Source organism: Dicentrarchus labrax, unplaced genomic scaffold (genome assembly GCF_905237075.1).
Source record: "Dicentrarchus labrax unplaced genomic scaffold, dlabrax2021, whole genome shotgun sequence".
NCBI lineage: Eukaryota > Metazoa > Chordata > Actinopteri > Moronidae > Dicentrarchus > Dicentrarchus labrax.
Window position 1 is genome coordinate 82,961 of NW_026136704.1, and position 24,813 is coordinate 107,773.

A 24,813-nucleotide genomic window follows, 5' to 3' on the forward strand; every position below is an offset into this window, starting at 1 on the left:
TTCTCAGGGATTGGTTGAATTTACGTTAATTGTTGTGATTCCAACTTTCTGGAGGGGCTGCATCTTTATATTCAGTCTGTGGTCAGAAACAAGTCCCTGTCCTACTGTCAGTCCCTGTCCTGTACAAACTGAGTCTTCAGTGGACGACTGCAAACAGACCAGAAGGTTGTAGTTCAAATCCCAGATCTGTGTGTGTGTGTGTGTGTGTGTGTGTGTGTGGGGGTATGTGTATATAAATAGCTTCAGTTCGTGAGGCGAGCAGCTGATTGTCCTTGTTCATTAAGATTAAAGCAAGAACGCCTCGGAACAAAACCCTGTGTGTGAGTGTGTGTGTGTGTGTGTGTGTGTGTGTGTGAGTGTGTGTTTCACTGCGTCAGTAAAAGGTCTGTTGCATAACTAGAGGTGGATGCAGTCGCTCACACATGAAAGTCACTGCGCACACACGCACACACACACACACACACACACACACACACACACACACACACACACACACACACACACACAGGCTTGGCTCCAGTACTGTCAGTACACAGTTCTACTTTAATAAACAACAGTCTTCTTTCGTGGATGAAAGCTCTGGAAAAAGCCCCTCAATGACTTCTGTGACCTATTTGCACAGGACTATTATTGTCAGGGGGCCGGGGCCCCAGGGGAGGGTTAGTCTAACAAACCTCAGTCAGATAAAGGATCAATGAGTCCGTAACGCAGCCTAGACATTATGATGTTCCCAACCTTTGCCTGACGATATTTTAGGAGCGTTTGTGGGTTTCAGGTCCACTAATCTGCAACTTCAATGCTTGATGCCACTAAATAAATCCCACACACTGCCCCTTTAATAATCTTAATAATAGTCTGTTATCTTAATTCAGTTTTATCTCATTTGGATCTAATATAATGTTATTCAATGTAATCTAATGTGATCTTAATTAAAACTGAACTTTAACCTGACTCCTAAACTAACCTTAACTAGCTAATCTTAATCTAATCTAACCTTAATAATAATGTAATCTAATTTTAATTTAACCTTAACCAAACCTAAAATCTAATCTCAAATTAATATAACTGAAGGTAATCTGATTGAACAGTTATATAAAGTAATAAAATCTTGATTTAACACTAATTTACCTGAATTTAATCTGATTTAATCTGATCTAAGAACACATTTCTCTCACATCACATCATGTTCATTTACAGAACATCCATCTTCCTCCTCACCCTTCATCACCTCCTCATCCTCATCTGTCTTCACCTCCTATACATCCTCTGACCATTTCTCACCTCCTCTTCCTCCTCCTCCTCACCTCCTCTTTCTCCTCATCCCCTGTCCCATTAGAACATGTATCCACAGACACACACACACACACACACACACACACACACACACACACACACACACACACACACAGGGTCCATTAGCAGTGTGTGTCAGACTGGGAGGACTGGCTGCCTAGAGAGAGAGAGATGCATGATGGGAGTTAAATAAGTAAGGAGGAAGGAGTCGAGCTGACAAGCTGCAGGGTCAGCAGCTAAAACACACACACACACACACACACTCACACACTCACACACACACACACACACACACACACACACAGAGGTGAGTCATGCTGTTGAATAAAACACAGTGGACAGACGAACTATTGTTAAAGGGATAGTTTGACATTTCGGGACATCCTCTTACTCACTGTCATGAGTATGTGTTCACTACAGAGCTCGAATCATGGCGTGGTTAGCCTAGCTTAGCTAATAAACATTTACAGCCTTTTGCTCTCGAGAGCTAATTTCCCCGTTCAGGACGACCGTACGTTTATACAACTCACCGCTTTAATTATATTTAGGATTAAAGTTATGCATAATTAAGGGCGTGGCTGGTTCCAGCAACCAGGTTTCATTCAGCTCCACTTTTGGATCAGCTTGGAGCCGGCTAATAAAGCAGCAGTGGAAATGTTACAGATTGCAGTTTTTAACAACTCCAAAATATTTATCTAGCGCCACCCTCAGGACAAACCATAAATTATTAAGACTCTTTTAACAGGCAGTTTTTCCTTGCCCTTGTCTCCAAGGTCTTGCTCATGGTGGTACTGTTGGGTCTCTGTAAATAATGTTTTAAAGAGTTCGGTCTAGACCTGCTCTATTTGAAAAGTGTCCTGAGATAACTTCTGTTATGAATTGGAGCTATACAAATAAAATTGAATTGAATTGAATTGAATTAAGAAAAGCTACAGAAAATCTTTATTCTCTACCTCCCAGTGTTGAGCAGTTGTCTTTGTGTAAAATGTCCTCAAGTGATGTCACTCGGGTCACTCTGTTGGTGTGGAGTTAGAAAGAAGTGAGACCTCTGGAGCTGCTGCAGGCATAACATTCCCCAGTCTGACACCCAGCTGTTGGCAGCTGAGTTGCATTGTGGGTAACGCAGGCGGCAGGAAACAAGAATGTATGGAATGAAAAAAACTCTGCTTCTGCTGCAGCGATTTTCATCCTTTTTTAGAACAGTCCATCATGTAAATCTGTGAAGAGCTCTTTAATGGAATCTGTCTGGACTATGACACTGTCTGTGTGCTGTTCGTCCCGTGGGTTTGATGCTGTCGTCGCTGCTGGAGGCTCTGCAGCTTATCTCTGCTGTACAGGCTGAGCATGTAGCTATTCAGGAACACGTACTGTCTTTATAAAACCTCCTGATTGGTTCTCATGTGAAAGACTGACGACCGGTTCACCCAGTGCATGCTGGGAGACTCTCCAGCCCCTCAGGTCCCAGAACAGGGCAGGTGATTTAGAGCTGTGGTTTTCAAACTGGGATCATCAGGGGTCCTAGAGTAGGTTGTAGGGGGTCCACAGCAAAAAAGAAGGAGTAGAATATTTGAACTGAATCTGATTTTTTGAGATAACAAAAGAAGAAATCAGCCAAATTGGTTGTTTTGATTGATTCATTTATAGTGATCCCAGTTTGATCATTGATTGACTTTATTGCCTTCAAACCAAATGCTACAGAAAAGACTCCAAGCTGATTCCTTTGGACATTATCTTATCTTTTGTTTTGTTTATCTATTTATTTTTTATATAAGTCCTGCTGTGTGCTTTTTAAAATAATAATCAATCAGAATTGAGACCAAATGTCTTATCGCTCAGTGTGCTCTGCTGATTTTCCGCTCATCCTCTCAGACGCAGACTCGTCTACAAAACTTCACAAAGTGCTGATGATGTTCAGGACGCTTCATCATGACGCTGCAGGAAGCGACGGGAGGAGGAGGATTTGATTTATAAAGACTGAAATAATCTGAGAGCTTAGCGTCTCTGCACAGACGCAGATAAACGCTCTGTTTGTGTGAATCTATCCTGGTCTATTCTGCAGCTGCTTCTACACTGAAAACAACAAGTGAAGACATGAATGTGCCTTTGTGCCTGCAGCGACTAAAGCTGAGGACTCACCTGAACACTGACAGAAACATGAAGAAAAGACAGCGGAGGAAAGCACCTTTCAACAGGTAGACGACTGTCAAAACTGCTCGCAAATCCCAGAGGAACAAAATTATTACGTGACTCCAACAGAAATGACAAAAATGAAGTGAAACGTCCATCTGTTGCTTTGCTCACATCATTGAGCATCACACAGGCAAAAGAAGCAGTCAAGGAACAGTAGCTGTGGGGACACAATGAACTGTTCTACAGCTGCAATGATAATACTTTCAGTCATTTTTAAAGCCGAAGATTCACTGATTTCATCTTCTCAAATTTGCTGCTTTTCATTATGTTATATGACAGTTAAATCTTTGGGTTTGGACAAAACACCCAAACTGAAAACATCACCATGCTTTCAGGCTAGGCCAGGCATAAAGGTCACATCCTTTGACCCTCATCCCTACATAGAAACACATAGAAATAAGTCCACAGGCAGCAGAGGAACAAAGCTACAATATACCTTTTTACTCTCTGCTCACACACACTGACTCACACACACATTTTGGAGAGATTTAATGTATTCAGCATTGAGGCAAAAATTTGAGTATTTGTTTTACAACATTGTGGGGACGAGAACCAGTTGACACGCCAGCTTTATGGGGACGCCCCCCCTTTATGGGAACGTACTCAGTCCCCACAATGTAACCCATTCAAGTTTTAATGTCGTACCTCTGACCAGTATGGTGGTGGATTTCTTGGCGGGATTGCCCACGTTGTTGGACGCCATGCAGCTGTAGGCACCGCCGTCGTCTACGGTGACAGCGGGGATGGTCAGCGTGCCGCCGTTGATGACGCTCCTCCTTGGGAGCTCCTCCCCTCCCGGCCTCACCCACCTCAGGGTGGGAGGAGGGTCTCCACCCGATGCCACACACACCAGAGTGATCGTCTCCCCCGGGTTCACCACCAGGGGGTCGTCCAGGAGGAGCTTAATGGAGGGAGGAGCTGGTGGGGTGGAGGAAGGAGAGAGAGATAATAATAATCATTTACACTTTATTACACTTTAATGCCCTGCGCTGGGATGCATCAGGATTTCATTACATTATTATGCTACTGCAAAAGTAACTATATGATTCTTGTTTAATTAAGTTTTCTGTAAAAAGACTTCAAGACTTTCTACAGTTTCTCAGTCTCATGTTATCTCACATGCAGGTGGGTCTTAGGATCATATATATATCTTTTACATTTTAAAAGGTTTTAAAATATCTTGTCATGTGTAAATAATCCATAGTGTTCTCCCTCCCGCTGCAGAATCAGAGTATAAAAGCTTCCTGTCCGCAGATTCACATCAGAGTGAAATAAAAGCTGCAGAGCGACTCGCTGCCTCGACCAGCTGCACACGATGAGCTGCAGAAAAGCAGCTAAATGCAGAAATAATAATGAGGGAGATAAAAATAGCTGAGTCGACCTCTGTTAAGCTGACATCATGTAAATCCCATCAGCCCCTGGGGCGGGGCGGCAGGATCTACTGTACAGGTCAGAGAGCTGCAGTCTGAGAGAGGAAAATGATTTATTTATGATTTACATTCATCCAACTGTACACGCACAGGTACAGACGGATTAAAACAATCATACAGAGAAAGAAGGATTAAATATATGGAGACCTGAATGCCCATTTCTTCAAGGAAAAGAAAAGAAAGATTCAAAAATTATAAATACTCAAGGAAATTAAAATTATGAGATGAATTAGTATCTTAATAGTGGAAGTCATACATTTCCCTTTTATGTCAAAAATATGAGATATTAATTGGCCTTTTTGATCTTCTATTCCATACTTTTGACATACTATACTCTGTTTTCCATGAGTCAGGCCACTGTTTCATTAGGACCTGCAAACATACTCACACTGTGAGGACTCCAGACTCCATCTGAGGACCAAGTCTGCTCCACACAAGGTCAAACTCTCAACTCAGCCTCAGTTTACAGGTTCAGGGTTAAAGTTCAAACTGTTTGTGTGTGTGTGTGTGTGTGTGTGTGTGTGTGTGTGTGTGTGTGTGTGTGTGTGTGCGTGCGTTACCTGTCCTGTTGTTCAGACTGAAATGGGCGCTCTTGTCTCCGATGCCACAGACATTCCTGACGGAGGAGATGCAGGTATATTCAGCGTAATCTTGAGGACGAAGGTTCTTCAGCTTCAAGATTTTTGTCTCACCCTGTAACACACACAAAAGTGTGTCTTGTTATACTTGTGAGGACCCTCACTGACATACTGCAATCCCCAACTCTTACCCTAAAGCCTTGGTCACACTACATGACTTCCTGTCTACCTTCTCATACTTTCTTCTTGTCAAGAAGTGTGCAACTACCCGGTTTGCTGCTTGCTGTCTGGTGCTGGAGAGAGACTGCTTTCATTGGTTGTAGCTCATTGTGTAGCTCCCTGAAAAAACATATTTTGCTGTCGCCTGTGAGCTCTCTGATCGTGTCTTTGAACAGTTCACACATAGCTATCGTCCTCACTGGAGCGCAGATTTGCCTCTGATCTGGGAGCATTTGATCTCCAAAAACTGTTGGCGAGTGGAAAATCAGGGCTGAAATCATGTAGTGTGAACTCAACATAACCCTGGTTTAAAACTGAAAATCTTCCTGCATATACTACACGCTGTATATAATATATAATATATACTGTTTATATCTTTCACTACTGGACAACAGAGGACAAAAAATAAAAATCTTTCCTGTGTTTAAACTCTTCAGAGAAGTTATTGAGGACAGTTTCTCTTCTGCCTGGAGCTCAGATTATCACTAGTCTAACTGGGACACAAACATCAACATCAACAAAGTTTTCACTCTTCACAAACTAACAGGATGTCCACAGTGTCAGCTCATATTGTCTTACCACCAACTCACTGGTTTATGTACTGGATCAAATGTGTTTGGCACTAACAGATGTGCGTGGGGGGGGCTGTGTTTGAGTGCTATTTGTGGGAGGTTGATGTTTATGTGTCGTGCTGTGAGATGGTGGGTTGTTGTTGTTGTTGTTGTTGTTAGTTAATGTGTCTGAATATTGGGATGGTGCCTATAAATCCATTGGTCTCTAGTTTGTGGTTGTAGTCTCATGAGGTTGTGATCATCCTAGAACTGATTTTATACAAAAGATGCTCTCACTGCAGTGAAATGGTGACTGTGGGGATGAACATCCTCGCACATGAACACAGTTAGGATCACTGGATGCACAAGAGTCTCAGCTTTCCATTCATACCTAATTTATGCATTCCAACACTTCACAGACCCCATTATACAGAAACATTCAAATACGCTAGGTGAAAATAACACCTTTACCGTATACTGCATGCAAAAAACTGCATGTGATGAGCATAAAGTGTCGGCAAACGGGAGACTCGTGGGTCATTTTCATTTCATTTCCATTTTCATTCAGAGATCTCGAAGTCAAGGGAACCCTTTCAAAATGGCCATGCCAGTTGTTCCATCACCAAAATTCAACATCAAATTTGGAGCGTCATTTAATACTATTATTACTTGCAAATATTAAATATAATTTAATATTTCTACAGCCTCTGAAAGACGAGAGAGCAGACAGAGATGTCGGCTGTGGACGTATTTGTCAGCGAGGCAGTACATCCATGTCTGATATACTGTGTTTTATGTATTGTGATTCATTTTGATCAATTCATATTTTTTATTGTCATTTAATTATTTTATTGTCACCTAGTATGACGAAAATGATCAGTTAAAGGTGGCTACTAAAATATGACCAACTGTCACAAACAAAAAAAACAGTACTCTGAACGCTGATTGCTAGCAATGTGTGTATATTTCTTAAATTCTCATTTTTGTGACTTTTTTTGCAGTCAATAACTCACCAATCTTGGTCAAGAGACTCAAGAGAATTATTTTATTTTTTTTATCTTGATGCTTTCGTGGTTAAACAAAATAATTAAAACACAGTTCAAATAAAAATAAATAAATAAAATTACAATTACAGATACAATCTAATGCAAACACGAGATAAAAACAACAGCACCGGGACTGAAAATTAAAAACATTTTTAAACTACAAATAAAACACAAATATAAAACATTGAGTGAGTAACTGGAAATGACATAAAACAATAATTCTGGCTTAATAAGCTTCTCCTCCTCCTTCACCCTGCTCCTCCTCATTTCTCCTTCTCTTCTCCTTCCTCCCTCCCTCTCCTCTTCCTCCACACTTCTCCACCTCGCTGCCAAATCTCTCTTATCTCCTCTGGCAGCCTCGGCGCTGCCTTCCGCCTCACGGACAGATGAGATGAGATTAGATGACATTTAAATGGGATGTTTGTGCAAAGATGGCGGCCAATTTTTTTGGCGGATGAGGAGGAGGAGGAGGAGGAGATAAGTCCCTCATTAGTGCCTACGAGGAGCGAGGGGGGAGGGGTTAACGAGTTCTCGAGCTCGGCGCTGAAGGCATTACAGTCGACAGCGTGAATGTTATCTCTGCTGCGGTATTACACGGCCCACTAACTGGCCGCCTGATTGGCCGGCTTCCCTTTGCTCCAAATTAAATCTAAACCACGGCCAAAAGAGGAGAAAAAAAGCCAAATCTGGAATCTCCATCTGCAGAATTTTTTTTAATCCACAGGAGGAGGAGGAAGAGGAGGAACAGGAGGAAGAGGAGGGCTTAAACTACATGGATGGCTCGGCTTTTCCAAACTGTTGAACTCACTGACGGAGGATGATGAATATTCAGATTTAACACAAGAAAGGAAGCAGGAGGAGGTCGAGTTCCTGAGTGTTGGTACTAACTGTAAGAGAGAAAAATAATGTGGCCCACTGAAAAAATTACCATCATTATTCTTAAATTGGTGCAGTACTTAAATATTCAATTTTGATATAGAACAAGGCATCATCATAAAACTAAAGTAAAACCACATTCAAACATCCAAAATAAACAGCAGTTGTTGGAGGCTGTGTTGGTACATAAATGCATCTTTTTCTCATGTGACTATTATAAGAGAATATATCTTCAACCCTTAGAGACATCTCACATTATCAAACTCCTGAGGACAGTTATTAGGCTCACTGGAGACGAAGTGCGCCTCGCCTGGAATGAGGACGAGATCAGGCAGCAGCAGCAGGAGGAGGCGAGAAAAAGCCACACAAGATCGGTTTGAACTGATTAAATCTTCATTCCACAACGTGAGACAGGAAACAGCTACACTAAGTTAAATATCAAAATCACAGAAAAATAGGAAAATGTGGTGTTTGTGGTCAAAACGTCAGGGTCAAAGAGGTTTTAGAGGCTGCATACATTTTTCAGGTTTACTTTCATTAAAAGGGAGTGTTTTTGTCATTCCTCTTTGCGTCTGGTAAACGTCATCAGGTGGTTTATCCAACTGTTGAGTTTCAAACAAAATACGCACCCAGGTTAAGGTGATCTGAGCAAGGGGCTAAAATACAATGAAAAATAAAACGACAGATTATTTCCCCGATATTTAATAATTGGAATCAATTTCTAGGCTTTTCAAGACTATAAAAAAATGTGTAAAAGAGTGTGCGTATAATGAGTGAAATGTAGTTAAAGTATTGAAAAATTATGTGAATGAAAAACATTTCCCTGAGGAATAAAGACTGTCCTCAAACAAATCTATCACCTTCACTGCAGATAAAGATGCTGTCATATCTGGATATCTGGTTTATAAAATATATTTAAATTCTTACAAAAAGGGAAAGAGAAAACAGAAGCTTCTGACTGATCTTCATTATTCATCCATCCTGATTCATGAAGCCTTAAATGTCACTAAAAAGATGTGGATTTGTTTTAAACAACTCAAAGATTATATAAATAGTTTGAGGAGTTGATGGAGTAAATGGAAGTAAACCTGAGGCTGTGTAAACCCGTTGAGGTTTCAAATGTCTGAGTGAAACAAAAACTGGACTAAAATCAAACTTTTAACTATTTTTGGCCGCAGCTCATGGACCACCACCCGTATTAATCAAGCACCTCAAGATCCCCCGGAGGAATCCCACTGAGAGATAAACTGGGACTAAAAAGACGTTTATTGATGGAGCTTCAACTCGACTCCTGGGAGACGTCATTGTTCTTCTCAGACACAAAGCTGAAGTTATGATACTGTCTTCCTGGTATTTGTGGTTTGGACAGTCAGATGGTAGATGGTAAAATTAAATATAAATATGCTAATGTAAAAAGTTAGATATGAAAAAATATGATGCCAAAATAAAAAAACAGCTCAAATCTCATGAGCGCTGGGATGACAGTTCTGGAAATGACTTTGAAAAACAAAGTGGTGAGAAGTCTTCTGATTGCATAACGCCACCTGTCTCCTGAAATTATATTTATATAAAGATAAACATCCATTTCCTGCCTCTTATCCGAGGCCGGGTCGCGGTGGCAGCAGACTGAACAAGTCCTAACTACAGGACTGTGTTCCAAACTCAAAAGCACAATGATCACAACTATTCTGTGTAATGAGTCACTGGGAGCAGCAAAAGTGACGGCCGAAGGAGGTATGGACTTAAGGAGAGGTCAAAGTGAATGAATTTGCTGTAACATTAATTGTGGTTTATGTCCCCCTGAGTCAGCTGAGCTGGTGACGTTGCGCGTCACAAAAACAGGAAATCAATCCCTGTAAGGCAGCACTGTGAATACATGAATTATAATCAGGACCAGCAATGTCTAAAACTATAGGAAGAAAAGTTAAAACACTAGAATCAGCCAGAAACAGCACTTTCCTTTGTCATGAGAAGTTTGGGCGAATCAAATCAATCGGCAAGATGATCGTCCCAGCTCCAGGAGGTGAACGGGCTCCATACAGGGAGCCATCCAGTCCTCCAGAGTCAGCGAAAAGTAATCCATGCTTCACGTACGATCCAGGTATGATCCGAGACAGGTGTAAAGTGGTAGTATTATCCGAGCAAAGTGCAGGAATGATCGATGACGCAACTGAACAACTCTTATCAGTTACACGTAGTTCGGCTCTCGTTCCTCAGAGGAAAACCATTAAATCAGCAAAATAAAATCACCCAAAAAGACAACCAGCGATGGAATCGGCCAATCACACACCCTCACAATCACAATTTATTACAGACTCAAACTCATCGCTGTACTGCTTAATTAAATCTTAATGACCATGTGTGCTCCTACAGAATATCTCTGACCTCCAACCCCTGCAGCTCCTAACAGGTTAGTTTACCCCCTTAACATCAGCACAGGGAGGGTTGAGGCAGACACACCCTGAGTGACTGATAATAATAAAATAATACTGATAAAAACTGAAGGTGTATTTCTTCACCTGTGTAAAAAACGGCTCGTAGATCTCCACCCCGGAGTCGGAGCCTTGGGTCAGCGCCTCCCGGCCTCTCCTCCAGGTGTAGTGAACAGGTGGGTTGGAGTTGGCGACGCAGCGAAGAAACACCGTCCTCTCAAAGTAGAACTGCTCCTTCGCCTCACCGACGCTCTGATGTACCGTTATTACCGGATCGTCCAGGTCTGAGGAGGAAGAGGAGGAGGGAGGAAAGAGGAAGGGGAGGAAGGAGGAAGAGGAGGAGGAGGGAGGAAAGGAGAGATAAAGGAAGGAAAGGATGGAGAGGAGGGAAAGTTTGTTATAGCACAACGTCAAGTAAGATGCCAAATGACAATTACCATTAAATTCAAAATGGCTGACTTCCTGTTGGGTTTGGGGTATGGGTCCAAGAGGCTTTTTTAAATGTCTTGACATGATACATGTGCCTACAGATTTATACAGTTTAGGGGGCGCTATTGAGCCATTTTGCAACCCCAATGTGCGAGACCCATACCCCTTTACCCCCGTGGCCACAGTTTGTGTGTTTCATGAGTTTCCTTGTTTAAAACACCATAAATGTGATTAATCTGCCCTATGAAAATGAATTGCCTGTATTAGCACTATGGTTCCTGTCTGTGTTTCTCTGGGGAACACAATGAGGACACGCTGTCTCCTCCTGCAGCCTCGCAATTTATAGTTTTCCAAATTTCCAAACAGTGGGGTCAGTTTTCCTGTGGTGGGGGTAATTACTGCAGGACCAGAGGGTTTTTTAATTGGCTGTACACACAGTGAGGTCCCTGATCAGCTGATGGCAGCCGACCAATCAGGCTCCGCCGTGTTAATGAGTCCGGCTATGAAGCCACCGCCAGCAGAGAGGCTAATGGTCGCTAATCCACTTCACACAGGGCGGCGACAAACTCCAACTCGCACACTGAACACATCAGGGCCCAAACAACAGTGGCTGCGAATAAACAGAGGACAACACAATCTGCTGGGAACTCCCACAATGCAGTGCGAGTCCTTCTGTACGGGCTGCAGGTCCGGGCGTGGTGAGGAGTTAATGATTTATCCTGGTTCCTCCTGCAGCTCGATGGTTGTGTAAAAGCCTCCGTGCCCTGAAGGAAGCACTCAGCCGCGGTGCGTTCAGGTACCTCTTGTGATCCTCCAGGATGTTACACAACAACGTCCACAGCTCGCAGATACTGTTTCCTCCTGCTTTTGTTACTTTGGAGGAAACTTTTCGAGTATCAGACGCGAGGGACGTAGCTGTATAAAAACACCCCAAGGACGTCTCTTTACTGGGATTACTGGGATTTTCTGCATGCCAGTTGCAACAATAAACATGAAGGTGAACAGAAGCTTGCAGACCTCCGGGGGGGGAATCACGGCGGCAGAAAAACAGCTCCCTGCTTGCACACATTTAGGTCAACAACATCAGCCACGACGCACACAAACAACAACACAAATGGTTTGTCACATACGAGGAGGTCTCCTGTAGGTCACTGCCCGCTCTTTAATCCACACAGCCAGCTTCATCCATCCCTCCAGAACTTTACAAACCAGTCCGATATCGGAGCCACAGATGGAGCTTCAACACTGAACTTCCTTTATGCTAAGCTAAGCTAACCAGCTGCTGTGTGTGTGTGTGTGTGTGTGGGTGTGTGTTCTTACAGTAGACGTCGACTCGTATGGAGCGGATGGCAGGGGATCCCAGCCCGTTCTCAGCCTTGCAGTAGTAGCGCCCCCCCTGGTGGCGGCTGATATTATCGATCTTCAGAGTTTCGTTGTGCAGCGAGGAGTCGCCCTGGCGGTCCGAGGCTCCGCCCGCCGTCTTAGTCCAACGAATCTGCAAAGAGAGAGGGAGGGGTTAACAGCACCCAGTGCAGACTGGTTTATACTGGTATACTGGTGTGTGTGCGTGCATGTGTGTGTAGCTAACAGGACTCTTGGATGGAAACTGAATTGATGCCAGCCTGTATTAGCCTGCTGCAGATTAACTGTGTGTGTGTGTGTGTGTGTGTGTGTGTGTGAGTGTGTGTGTGTGGTCTAGATTTGTCCTCGTTCAGCATCTGTTGGTCAGTTTTCCATCCGTCCCTCCCACCTGCTCTGTCCCTTCCTCTCCTCCATCCTCATCCTGCTCCTCTCTCTCTCCATCTGTCTCTCTCTATGTCTCTCGTCCTCAGATAGAGAATTCAGAGGGATTTTTAGTTTTTAATTTCTGATGAATTATTAAAATAATCTGGAGCAGAGGGACATAAAACAATAAAATAAAAATATCAATGAAAATAAAAACAATATTGAATTGATAAAAATAGAACGATATATGTAGAAAGGCTCACTACAAACTGTTACAGATGTTTCTGGTGAAAATGTTAATGTTATATATGTTATACATTTACAGATGTTATGTACAGTTACACGTTATAGACTGAGAGATCTTACAGATGTTATTGGTACAGGTGTTACACGTGTTTTAAAAGTTTACATCTTTTCAGATGTTACAAGGATTATAACTTTTACAGATGTTATTGACTGTTAGAGATGCTATAGATTGTCACAGATGTTTACTGATGTCATAGGAAGGTATAGATTGTTATTAACTGTTATAGAGCTCATGGACATCTGCAGATGTTACTGACTGTTACAGAGCATACAGATGTTATAGATATCGTAGACTGTTTTATATATGTTTTAGACGTTATATACGGTTATAGATATTATGAACTATCACAGATTTATATAAATATATAAATGTCACAGGGTGGTAGACTAATTCATATAATAGCTCTCAGAGTTGTTTCAATGTGTTGCTGGTTGTGTCCTTTGGAGTGTAACATTGTTCTGTTCCCTAAGTAGAGTGTAATGTACAGTAGACTGGAAGAGGGCAGATCATTGTTATTCGTGTGAATGTGTCCTGTGGGGCAGTAAACACTCATCTACTGTTATAGGAGGTTCCAGACGTTATGAACAGTTACAGATGAATTTGTGTGAATGTGTCTCTTCTGGGTTTGAATTTAGAGCACAGAAACTTTGCTTTGAACCTCCATCAGCACATTTTCCACCCTGATTCTTTCACTTTCTGTCCCACCTGCTCCATCATCCCTCCCCCTCTCCCTCTCTCTCTCCCTCTCTCTCTCATGGTACAGTCCTCCCACATGTCGGTCGCCCCGCTGCCAGCTGGAGTGAAGTTGACTTTCTATCCGTCTGTGGTGCAGACAGACGGTTAATGGCCTCGAACCAGAGAACTGACGATTAATGAGCTAAAAATACTCAGAGTCCACAGATCCTGGATCTGTGTGACCACACACACACTCTGCAGTGTCTAATTAACACAACGTCGCTGTAGTAGAGCGTAGTAATGCTACTGCAGTGCAGAGGTCGACTGTAACTACTACAGCTACTCGAGTACTGTAAAGTCCAATTTACTTAGTAAGAATTTTGATAATTAGCCGACACAAAGTTAGATATTATACCATGGTCTGACTGAATACTGGATTATGATTGGCTGCAGGGTCTCTATTACTTCCTAATGCAGCAGTTCCAGAATAATGCACTGAATATATATGAATAAATATGAATATCTCATAAGTAGCATACTGTTAGCTCTCTGTCTCGTAGTGTAATGTTAGTCAAGTTGTATCTATGGTTCATCCTTACATTTACTGGAGCAGTGAACAATGTTTCCATTACAGTAGAGCCTTATGGGATGGTAATGATTCTTCCAGGTATTAGTCAGTTCAATTCCAAAACTAAAAATATTAATATGACAATATAAATGAATGATCCTATACTTTTTCCTTTGTCCAGTGACCGCGGTATCCGTAGACCGATGCTGATTGAGGTGTCCATTATCAGGACAACATGCAACAAGTCTTTGAGTTGTTTCTCCTCTAAACTTGTCACATGGTTCCATTTCAACAACTGATCAAATTGTCATTAAAAATCAAAGATTAGAGAAAATCAAAACTTTTTTTCTTTCCTCTCCAGGTATGTTAATAGAGAATAGAGAGGATGGGTTTCCCTGTCTGAGTCTGAACAGTCGAGTCAGCCGCCAACAGATCCAATGAGGACTGACTGAACTTCCTGGTGACAGCTGGCGTCACAACGCTCACATTCGACTGTTGTTTCACTAAATGTTTCTCCAGCTCATTAACACATTACTGTTAATACGGTTCAAAACTGCTCGAACACAATCCGGCTTTCAGTAAAACTACGATTCAGCGCTCAGAGCTGAGAGAGGGAAGAGAGGTGAGGAAGAAGAAGGGATGAAAGAAAAATGCAGAGGAAGCTGAGCTCTGCAGTGACGCAGAGACAGAAAAAAATGTGTGTTTTACAGTGTGTGTGTGTGTGTGTGTGTGTGTGTAGATTGAGACTGTGTGCCAGCAGCTGCTCTATTTATAGCCTCAACAGACTGACAGCAGAGAGAGAGGGGGACTAAAGAGAGAGGCAATAAAGGGAGGAGAGAGAGAGAGATGATGGAGAGAGAAGAGCGGGTGGTATGACAAGATGTAGAAGAAGACTGATTATTGATTAATGGTTGCCATTTTTTATTCTAATTAGTTATGATCCTCGACTTCTGCAGAACTTTGTTTGTTGTAATGCACCAAAATATCTCGTATGTAAGACCGGACCCTCAACATTTATTAAGACATAAATACAAATACAAGTGTGTCTGATATATTTAAAGCATCATTTCCTCATTAAAAAGCATCGACTCCTTCTACCTCATTAAAAATGACAGAATATGCAAATGTTGCTTGTTTTCTAACGTTTCAGAAATTGTCGTCTACTTCAGTGGTTTCCAACATTTTGGCTTCAGGGATCTTTTCTATCATTTTATAAAGTGACGTATTTTATAGACATTTCATATCATATTCAAACCTGTCCAATGAACCCAAACAGTGAACTCTATAAGGACGTTTGCGTAAAAGTTTGAGCTGTATTATGTATGTTTATCATTTTCAACAATCATACAGACTGTATAGTAGGTCTGCCCCCCCCCCCAACAGTCAACTAAACTGTTGATCAGAGGAGTTTTAGTTGACCCACTTTCCATCCGTCTGATAGTTGCAAAAAACTAAAACCCAGTTCAGGAGCTGTGTGTCGTCACCGGGACCAAAGCATCAGAGGACGGCTGCCCCCAGACCACTTACCCATGAACGCATCACACAGGTTGTACGTGTGATTAGAAAAGAGCAGAACTGCTCTGCACATACATCATTCAAAGATCACACTGAAGAAACACTGAGGGAGCCAACAAACAAAGAAATATTACAACTGAACACTCAGACATTTACAGCTGAGCGTTACATAATAAAAAAACATCTAAAAAAACCCAAATCCTGTCCTGGGCTCACATCAGCACATGACTAATAACTGAAATTAAAACCTTTTGAAATAGATTGAGGAAAGCTGTGTGTGTGTGTGTGTGTGTGTGTGTGTGTGTGTGTGTGTGTGTGTGTGTGTGTTCAGGATCAGTTAAGCCTCCACTTGTGAGACTCCAGTTTTGTGGAGTTAATTGACAGTTAATTAAGATGCAGCTTCCAGTCTGCAGCAGAGGATTTAATGAGCTGCAGCACAAACACTTTATGTGCTTTTATTCTGAAATCACTGCTGGGAAATAAACATCATCAACAATAAACTGCACCAACCCCCCCGGACATGCTTTTACACTATTTCTGTTCTGCTAAATCTTTTAAAAAGAAAACTATCTGAACACTGAGCTCGTTTCATTTTGTCCCACTTTATAAGAACACAGTGAAGTAAACAGTGTTTACTGAAGCTGACAGCGTTCCACTTTCACTGCTAGAGTAACGACACAATCTGGGACTCAATCAATAATCTATCATCATTAAACAAACTCTACAGCTATGTTCTATATGGAGCTGATTCAATCAATAATCTATAATCATTGACTGTTTAGATCTTGGTGCTTTTTAACTCTAGATTTGAACCGGATGAAGGATTTTAGTCATCGGACGTCTGGATCTTAAGTTATCAGAGAAACAAGCTGAGCTAACGTTAGCAGCAGCTCGGCTCGCAGCCCCTCCGGGACGTCCTTTGTCTGTCCAACAGCGTGGGAGAAGCAGTGATTGTTAAGGTGGAACTGCTTTATTCAGTGTGTTTAAGGTGGAACTGCTTTATTCAGTGTGTTTAGTGGTTTTAATCAGCGGGTCTGTTTGTGTTGGAGAGGAGGAGACCTCTGTGGATCATTGGGCTCCCGGTAGAAACCTCCTGAACCATGAACACTGAAGGAATCCTAACCGGGAGAAGCTGACTGCAATGACGCCAATGGTGGTGAAGACAACAACTCCCATGATCCCACGCTGCTCCACCACCTCATCACACTTCATATTTTCTTACTGTTGGGATGTCAGAGGCCCCCCAGTGGCAGAAAGAACATATTTTAAGTTTAGGGTTTAATTTCTGTTGAGGGACTTCAGGTTGTTACACTGAATCCCTTCAGATGTTTCCTTTAGAAAGGAAATTCAAACATTTTACAGTTTCCATGGCGACTGTTTGTTTGTTGCATGATATCTGGTGAAAAAAAAAAAGGTAACTTGCAACTTAAACTTGTCTGACCATAATTAAAAGGCAGCAATCGAACAATACGGGTGGAAAATAAACGGCTCCGAACCCTCTTCATCTGTCTGCCTCCTTCTCTCTTCTTCATCAGTCCTCCTCCTCCTCCTCGTGATTGCTCTCATTTATGAAACACAAAGGCGTCGGAGCAGTTCAGCTTGGCGGGAGCTCTGGCACTTACAGCACGCCGCCGGGGATGATGGGAGTTTTTTTTAATGCTGTATGTGCACTGCAGAGTCAATATGGATGAAGAGTGTGTGTGTGTGTGTGTGTGTGTGTGTTTGTGTTTGTTTTATTATATTCGTGAGGTTCATAACCCGGGAGCTCACTGTACTTATAAAAAGGTTTTTGTGGGTTAGGAAAGTTTTACCAATATACCAGTGCTCCTAGCATTCCCAGTGTCCCCAGTGCTCCCAGTATACCCAGTGTTCCCAGTGCTCCCAGTATACCCAGTATACCAGTGTTCCCAGTATACCAGTGTTCCCAGTATACGCAGTGTTCCCAGTGCAGCCAGCATGCTGTTACCTGTGGTCGGGGGTGTCCTGTCACCAGACACTGCAGCTCCAGAGTCTCTCCCTCTCTGATGGTGTACACTCTCTCACTGTAGCGCTCCTCCTCCACGTTACAGGCCTGACCTGAGTGCACGATGCGCACTGTAGGGGGCGCTGTGGACCACAACACACAGATTCAACATGTTCAGTGATTTATAGCAACGTTAATAACACTCATTAATGGGGCGCTCGGTTAGCTCAGTGGGTAGAGCTGGCGACCCATGTACTGAGGCGGAGTCCTTGCTGCAGCGGCCCAGGGTTCGAATCCGACCTGCTGCGTGTCATCCCCTCTCCCTCTGCCCCCCTTTCCTGTCTGTCTTCAGCTGTCCTATCAAATAAAGGCAAAAAAAATACTTATAAAAAATAAAATAAACCCTCATTAATGTGGACACTTCAACACCTGGAACACCTACCAGCCAATCAGAAACAGCGATTATCTGGGCTCAAAGCGTATATTTAGTTTCCTTAGTCCAGGTGAAATGTAAACGTAAACAACAGCATGGCTAGCTACTGATATCACCGATTACTGTACAAACACAACCTTATTATCAGTCTTTTATATGTAGACTACAGACTGTTCAGAGGTAAAAGTCCTCCAGCTGTTTTCAGAGTGGTGACTATGATACGACGCTGTGATTTCACCTGTTTTTACCGCCCTTTATCCATCTGTGCCGACCACCCCGACCCTCCCGACTGTTGAATACTGAGACTGTGACGTAGCTCCAGACGTGATCCTGAATACAAGCTCTCAGTTTATTTCTGTATGAAGTTCTTCATCTGCTGACACGTCTCCACAATTCAACAGTTTTAAAGACATTTTCCCCGCTCTGATCTGCCCCCACACGCCTCACCGCCGCCGAAAACCTGCCGCTGCCCCGCCACATGAGTGGTCTCTCACAGAGCGTCTTTATGTGCCGCAGAGAAAAAAACATCTGATATGAAAATAAAAACAGCTCCTGTGTTTTATTGTTGGATGAACTCGTAGGAGCAGCTGGCTTTGTGTTTTACTGCGCGCTGTTAGGGAGCCGTTAGCCTCAAAACAGACGCTACAGCCTGCAGCAGCTCCTCTACCTGTCGCCATGGGAACCACACAGCGAGCAAGCAAAAGATGCAGTCAAGAACAGCTTCCTCTGGGTGTTAACAGTTTATTTTACAGCGTTTCTGACATTTCGCAGACTTAAAGTTTGATCCTGAGACATGAACGTGGTAAAAACAGGAAGCAAAGTTTAATAACTGCAGTGAAAACGTCCCCTGGAGGTTTAATCACAAGGACATCAGTTTGTTCTAAAGGTCAACAGACTCATTAAAGCAGTTTGTTCAGATTATACAGATTTATATATCATACACTAAGAAAACTGAATTTATAAGTTTAGATTTTTTGTGTGAAACAAGATCCAAAAACTTCCAAAAGTATCTTAAGTTACAAAAACAAAACAAAAGTCAAATGCAAAAGTCCCTTACTTAAAGGTCCAGTGTGTAACAGTGAGGAGGATCTACTGTCAGAACTGTAATATAATATCTATAGGTATGTTTTCATTAGTGTTTAATCAGCTAGAATAAGAATCACTGTGTGTTTGTTAGAATGAGACGTTTGTATCTACACAGGGAGCGGGTCCTTTTCTGGCAGAGTCCGCCATGTTTCTACAGTAGCCCAGAAGGGACAAACCAAACACTGGCTGTAGATATCGGGGTTTGCAATCTGCAACTACACCACTAGATGCCACTCAATCCCTCACGCTGGACTTTCAAGTAAAAGTACTAAAGTATTAGCATCAAAATGTACTTGAAGTACCAAAAGTAAAATTAGCCCAAAGTGCAAAGTTATCAAAGAAATGTAGCACAAGTATAAAGTAGCATTAAGGAGCATCGGATTCAAATATCAGGTTCCTCAGTCGACCCCTGTATCAGTGTCCGTATCTGGAGGGAAAAGTCACATGGGTGCGTACTTATAAATGTTCCCTCTCTCATATTTGATAGTTACCGTGTGCAGGAAGTCTGAGACTAAACCACCTGGAACTGCAGGTCATGTTCGGGGCCAAACACAGTCTGTCTGAACCAGTTCAGCTAATTAAAGTTGTGAAATTATAAATGAGCAGCAGAGGAAAAAGGTCAGCGGGAAATTAATTTTTAATTGACAGGAGGTTCGGCGGCAGACGCCCGGCTGCAGACTGGACCACTAACCCTGATCTGGATTCAGCGGCGGGCCTGCAGGTATGATGTGCTGTTTGTTTGTGTGTCAGCAGCTGCGAGGCGTCCTGCATGTTGAACCACTCGTTTTTATTTTAACACTTCGCCTCTATTTCTGCCTGACCCGCCTGCAGAGATACAGTATTCTGACTGCTGCTGGTTCTGAAGCAAACCACCTTAACATCTGGGATTTAACTCTCACTGGTACAACTCATTATGGTCAGTATTGATTATTTACTCAGCGATTCTCCGGAAAAATAGAGATTACACAAACCTGACCCAAAGTATTAGTATTAGTATTAATATTAGTACGACTGATCCCGACTAACCCTGACAACCTGCTGAAGATCCGATCTGAACGTCACCGAAATGGGACAGAAGAACACAAAAGTATCCTGAACATCACCAGAACCTGGACCTGGTCTGACCTGCTCTGACCTTTGACCCCAATGTGAACCTGAACCTGGTGTTTGTCATCAGAAGAGGAAACGTTTGTCTGCTCATTAAAGATTGAACAACTGAGAGTGAACCAGGAGGAGGAGGGAGGAAGCTAGAGAGGAGGAGAGGAAGCAAGAGAGGAGGAGAGGAAGTAAGAAAGGAGGAGGGAGGAAGTAAGAAAGGAGAGGAGAGGAAGCAAGAGAGGAGGAGGGAAGAAGGAGAGGAAGCAAGAGAGGAAGCAAGAAAGGAGGAGAGGAAGCAAGAGAGGGGGAGAGAAAGAAGGAGAGGAAGCAAGAGAGAAAGCAAGAAAGGAGGAGAGGAAGCAAGAGAGGAGAAGAGAGGAAGAGAGGAGATGAAAAGAAAAGGAGATCAAGAATGAATAGAGGAGGATGAGCACAGGAGGAGGAAGAAGAGGAGTAGAGAAGGATGAGGAGGAGGTGTTGTGTCCTACTTTTCTATTTTTAGGTTCTGAATTTTTTTTTTCTCTCCAATGACTCTGATGTTTCCTGCTGATGTCATCAAACACACACAAACACACACACACACACACACACACACACACACACACAGGACCCCCCCGATGGACTGATTCCTTCCCAGCATGCACTTCAATCAGAGGCTCTGTCTGAAGAGGCCGAACACCTCCGACAGACAGCGAGAACCAGAACAAACAGAACCACAGCAGAGTTGAACTAGAACCACAGTAGAGTTTAACTAGAACCACAGAGGAGTTTAACTAGAACCACAGTAGACTTTAACTAGAACCACAATAGAATTTAACTAGAACCACAGAGGAGTTTAACTAGAACCACAGTAAAGTTTAACTAGAACCACAGAGGAATTTAACTAGAACCACAGGATTTTAATCTGTGTAGAGCAGAGAGAGAGAACAGAACCATAATAAAACAGTAGAACAAGAATAGAACCAGAGTTTAAATCGACCGACGACACTTCAACTGCACGACTGACAGACAGAGGCTGGAAGTAACTAAATACAGTTTATAAAATGTGATATTTTGTTATTAATCAATAAGTCAGTGATTGTAATCATTTAAATGTATCTGTAATGATTTTGAGCTATGAACTTTGAAAGCATTTCTTGCCATTTTAATAATTTTTAAAAAAGCAATCAAATCAATGGATTAATGGATCAATAATCAGCAGATGAATCCATAATAAAATAATCAGTTAGAAAATAGTTGAAAATGAGCTTCATTCATTCAGAGTAATCTAATATCCTTTATAACAGTACAACAGATTAATATGTTATTATGCTCATTATACGCACACACTTTACTGTAATGGAGTATTTTCACAGTGTGGTATTTGCACTTTTACTGCAGTGAGTACTTCTTCCTCCACTGTGGATGAGTCTCTGCAGGATCTCTGCAGCTTCACACATTCTCAGCCTTAGGAGAATAAACTGCCGTTTCCTCTCCAGAACACACAGACGGACTCTGGTGGTGAACAATGACTCGTTCATTGTGTATAAAGTAACATTCACATTGCAGCTGCTGCATAAAACAACACGAGCAAGGATCACTGCGACGCTGCAGTTCTTTAAACGCTATCTGAATCCGGATCTGCCCGTTTCTCTTTTGTTGGAGTTGGACTGACAACGTCCTGCTCGCAGTGCATCAGGTAGATCGGTAGACACAATTATTCATTACTTTTGGAGCTGATCATCAAGAGTTTATTTGAAGAAGAATTATTCTGAACTGAGGATTAAAAGTTCTTTTTGTTATTTCTATTTTTATTATTTGTTTAATTGGACTGAGAACTGAAGAGAAGGTTACATTATTTAATTGGAGGGACAGGAGAGGGATTTCTTTCCTTTTCTGTATTTGAGGAATTGTTGGCTGATGCTGGTTATTTCCTATTTTTATACAGTACAGATTATACAGTGTTATTTCATTAGAAAGAGGAGAGATAATCTAAAGCTGCGATGGTAAACGGACTGTACTTATATAGAGTGCTTTTCCACTACATTCACCCATTCACACACAAATACAGTAATGGGAAAGGTCATCACAAACATTAACTAACTCATTCATACACAGCATCAGGAGAAGTTTGGGGTTCACTATTTTGCTCCAGGACACTTCGACGTGCAGCGGGAGGGGCCAGCAATCAAACCGGCAACCTTCTGATTAGTGGACAACCGGAGCCACAGACGCCCCTGTTAGTCAACAGAAAATTAATCAGCAACTCTTTTGAAAACATATACATTTTGGGTAAAAGCACCAAACGTCTGACGGTTCTATTAGGGATTAACCGATACCGGTATCAGGTACTGGGTCCAATACTCTGCTCATGTAACTGTAATCATAAAACTCAGATACGTTTTTGAAGCAGCATAAACTCTGGAGCAGGTGGAGGAGAAGCAACATCATATTTTAAGAAACCAACATTAGCAACATTTTATTTTTAATTCATACGTTCATTTATACTGAAAACAAGTTTCGTTTTGTTGTGATATTATTTATCCATAAAGTTAAGATAAAGATGTGTTATTGTACAATAAAACATTCTGATGAGATATATATCATATAGTATTTTATATAAAACAAGGGGTTAAAGAAACAAACCGGATTTTTCAATTTCATTTAAATTAAAGGTGCAGAAGTAAATGTTTCTGATTAATCTGGTGAAACCTGAGACTTTTGTTTTGAAATAAAATTACCTTTCCTTTGGCAAGGAGGTCAACTTTTTTCTTAGAAGGAGGAAGTGAGGGAGTTTTTCATCTGTATTCACCTCTCCTCCCTCCATCCTCTGATCCTGTTCTGGCTCAGGTATTTTCCATTTCCCCCCTAAAACCAGGTATTAGTCTAATCGCTGAGCTCTCTGCAGCACCACGAAGCGCTCACGTCCTAATAAGTGGTGAATCCTGCCTGAACCCAGCAGACCGGCTGATCCCCGCAGTACAAAGTGCAGCACACAAAAAACATACACAAAACACCTCCTACACTCAGGAATTACACTGCACCCTCAGGGTCTTTACAATCACTGCTAAACCAGGAATTAGATCCAGTCCAGTCCTCTGGAATACACTGCTGCACCGAGCTGAGTCGCATTGATCAGAAGGTGAAGAGTCGTGTGTTTCTGCAGGTTACGGCCAAAAAAAAAAAAATTATCTCACAACACGCATTAAATTCCTCAAACACTGATCAGTGATCCATATAAAAACATTCACATGAACTAAACTTAAAGGAATCAGAAATATGAGCAGAGATAGGGCTGGGCGATAAAACGATAACGATATCTATCGCGATAGACACGTGATCAATATCAATAGAAAATACGTTCGATAGAATGTTTGATAATTTCACTTGAACTCCATTAGAGAAAAATAGGAAGAAAACCCCAAGCCAGAACCGCAAGCCATTCTGGGGGATTTAGGCAGAGGAAGGGCTTTAGCCTCTCAACTTATCACGGCCCAGCTAGGCCAGGTTGGTGGCATCAACAACAACAACAAAAAAAAAGAACGGCGTGGAGTGAAAGGAGAATATGAGTGCGACAGCGCGAGAGGAAATTGTAGATAAAAAAGGAAAGGTCACGTCACCAGTTTGGCAATATTTTGGTTATTTTAAGTCAGACAAGAGTCAGACCGATGTTGTCTGCAAACTTTGCAAGGTCGTTGTCCCTGCCAATTCTGGCAACACGACAAATTTATTTTATCACCTCTCATCCGCTGGAGTACAGCAGCCTCAAAGAGCCACAGCCATCGACATCTGCCGGTACAGCATTTATTTAATGTCTATATTTGCACATTGACCAGAATGTTTATTTATTTGACTGTTTTTCATAGTTGTGTTGACTTCTTTATAAAGGTTAAAGGTTACGTTTAAAATAAAAGTATTTAAATTCAGCCTTTTTTTCTCCTGGTCCTCATTTAGAATAGGTTAAAAAAACGAATCAATAATTATCGATATCGACTGATATGAAACACTTATATCGTGATACAGTTTTCAGCCATATCACCCAGCCCTAAGCAGAGACGTGGACCAGTCTGTGACCTGCAGCACATAAACACTCCAAACAAAGCAGCAGCACAGTGTCAGAGGTCAAACATGCAACACATTTGTGGAAACGTCCTCTGGGTCTGTGAGTCTCTCCTGGACTCTGTTTAACATCCCAACAAACGGAGATAAACTGCACTAAAGGGCTTCAATAACACTGACTGTGGGGAGCAGCCCTCACTTTGTTATGTGAACGGAAATTTCACATCTGCCTCAACTCATTAAATAATGGTCAGCAACACCTGAGTCCATTAACAGCAGGTGAGTCCACATGTTCACTACAAACTACACAGAGATTAAAGACAGAAAGCCAATGATGGCTCAAATGATGGCAGAATCCAAA

At 42.1% G+C, this 24,813-nt stretch overlaps 2 protein-coding genes across 2 annotated transcripts in view; both read right to left on the reverse strand.

Annotated features, from left to right (window-relative positions):
• The window catches only part of LOC127362766 (uncharacterized), a 143,288-nt gene that overhangs the window by 59,622 nt on the left and 58,853 nt on the right, over nucleotides 1-24,813 (reverse strand). The window lies entirely within an intron of this gene.
• mdga2a (MAM domain containing glycosylphosphatidylinositol anchor 2a) overlaps nucleotides 1-24,813 on the reverse strand; it is a 75,873-nt gene that overhangs the window by 30,876 nt on the left and 20,184 nt on the right. Inside the window, exons 2-6 of the mRNA XM_051398924.1 lie at nucleotides 17,801-17,940; nucleotides 12,365-12,539; nucleotides 10,703-10,899; nucleotides 5,474-5,606; nucleotides 4,129-4,401 (exon numbers count right to left, since the gene is read on the reverse strand). Coding sequence (XP_051254884.1) covers nucleotides 4,129-4,401; nucleotides 5,474-5,606; nucleotides 10,703-10,899; nucleotides 12,365-12,539; nucleotides 17,801-17,940 — 918 coding nt within the window. The remainder of the gene's footprint in view (nucleotides 1-4,128; nucleotides 4,402-5,473; nucleotides 5,607-10,702; nucleotides 10,900-12,364; nucleotides 12,540-17,800; nucleotides 17,941-24,813) is intronic.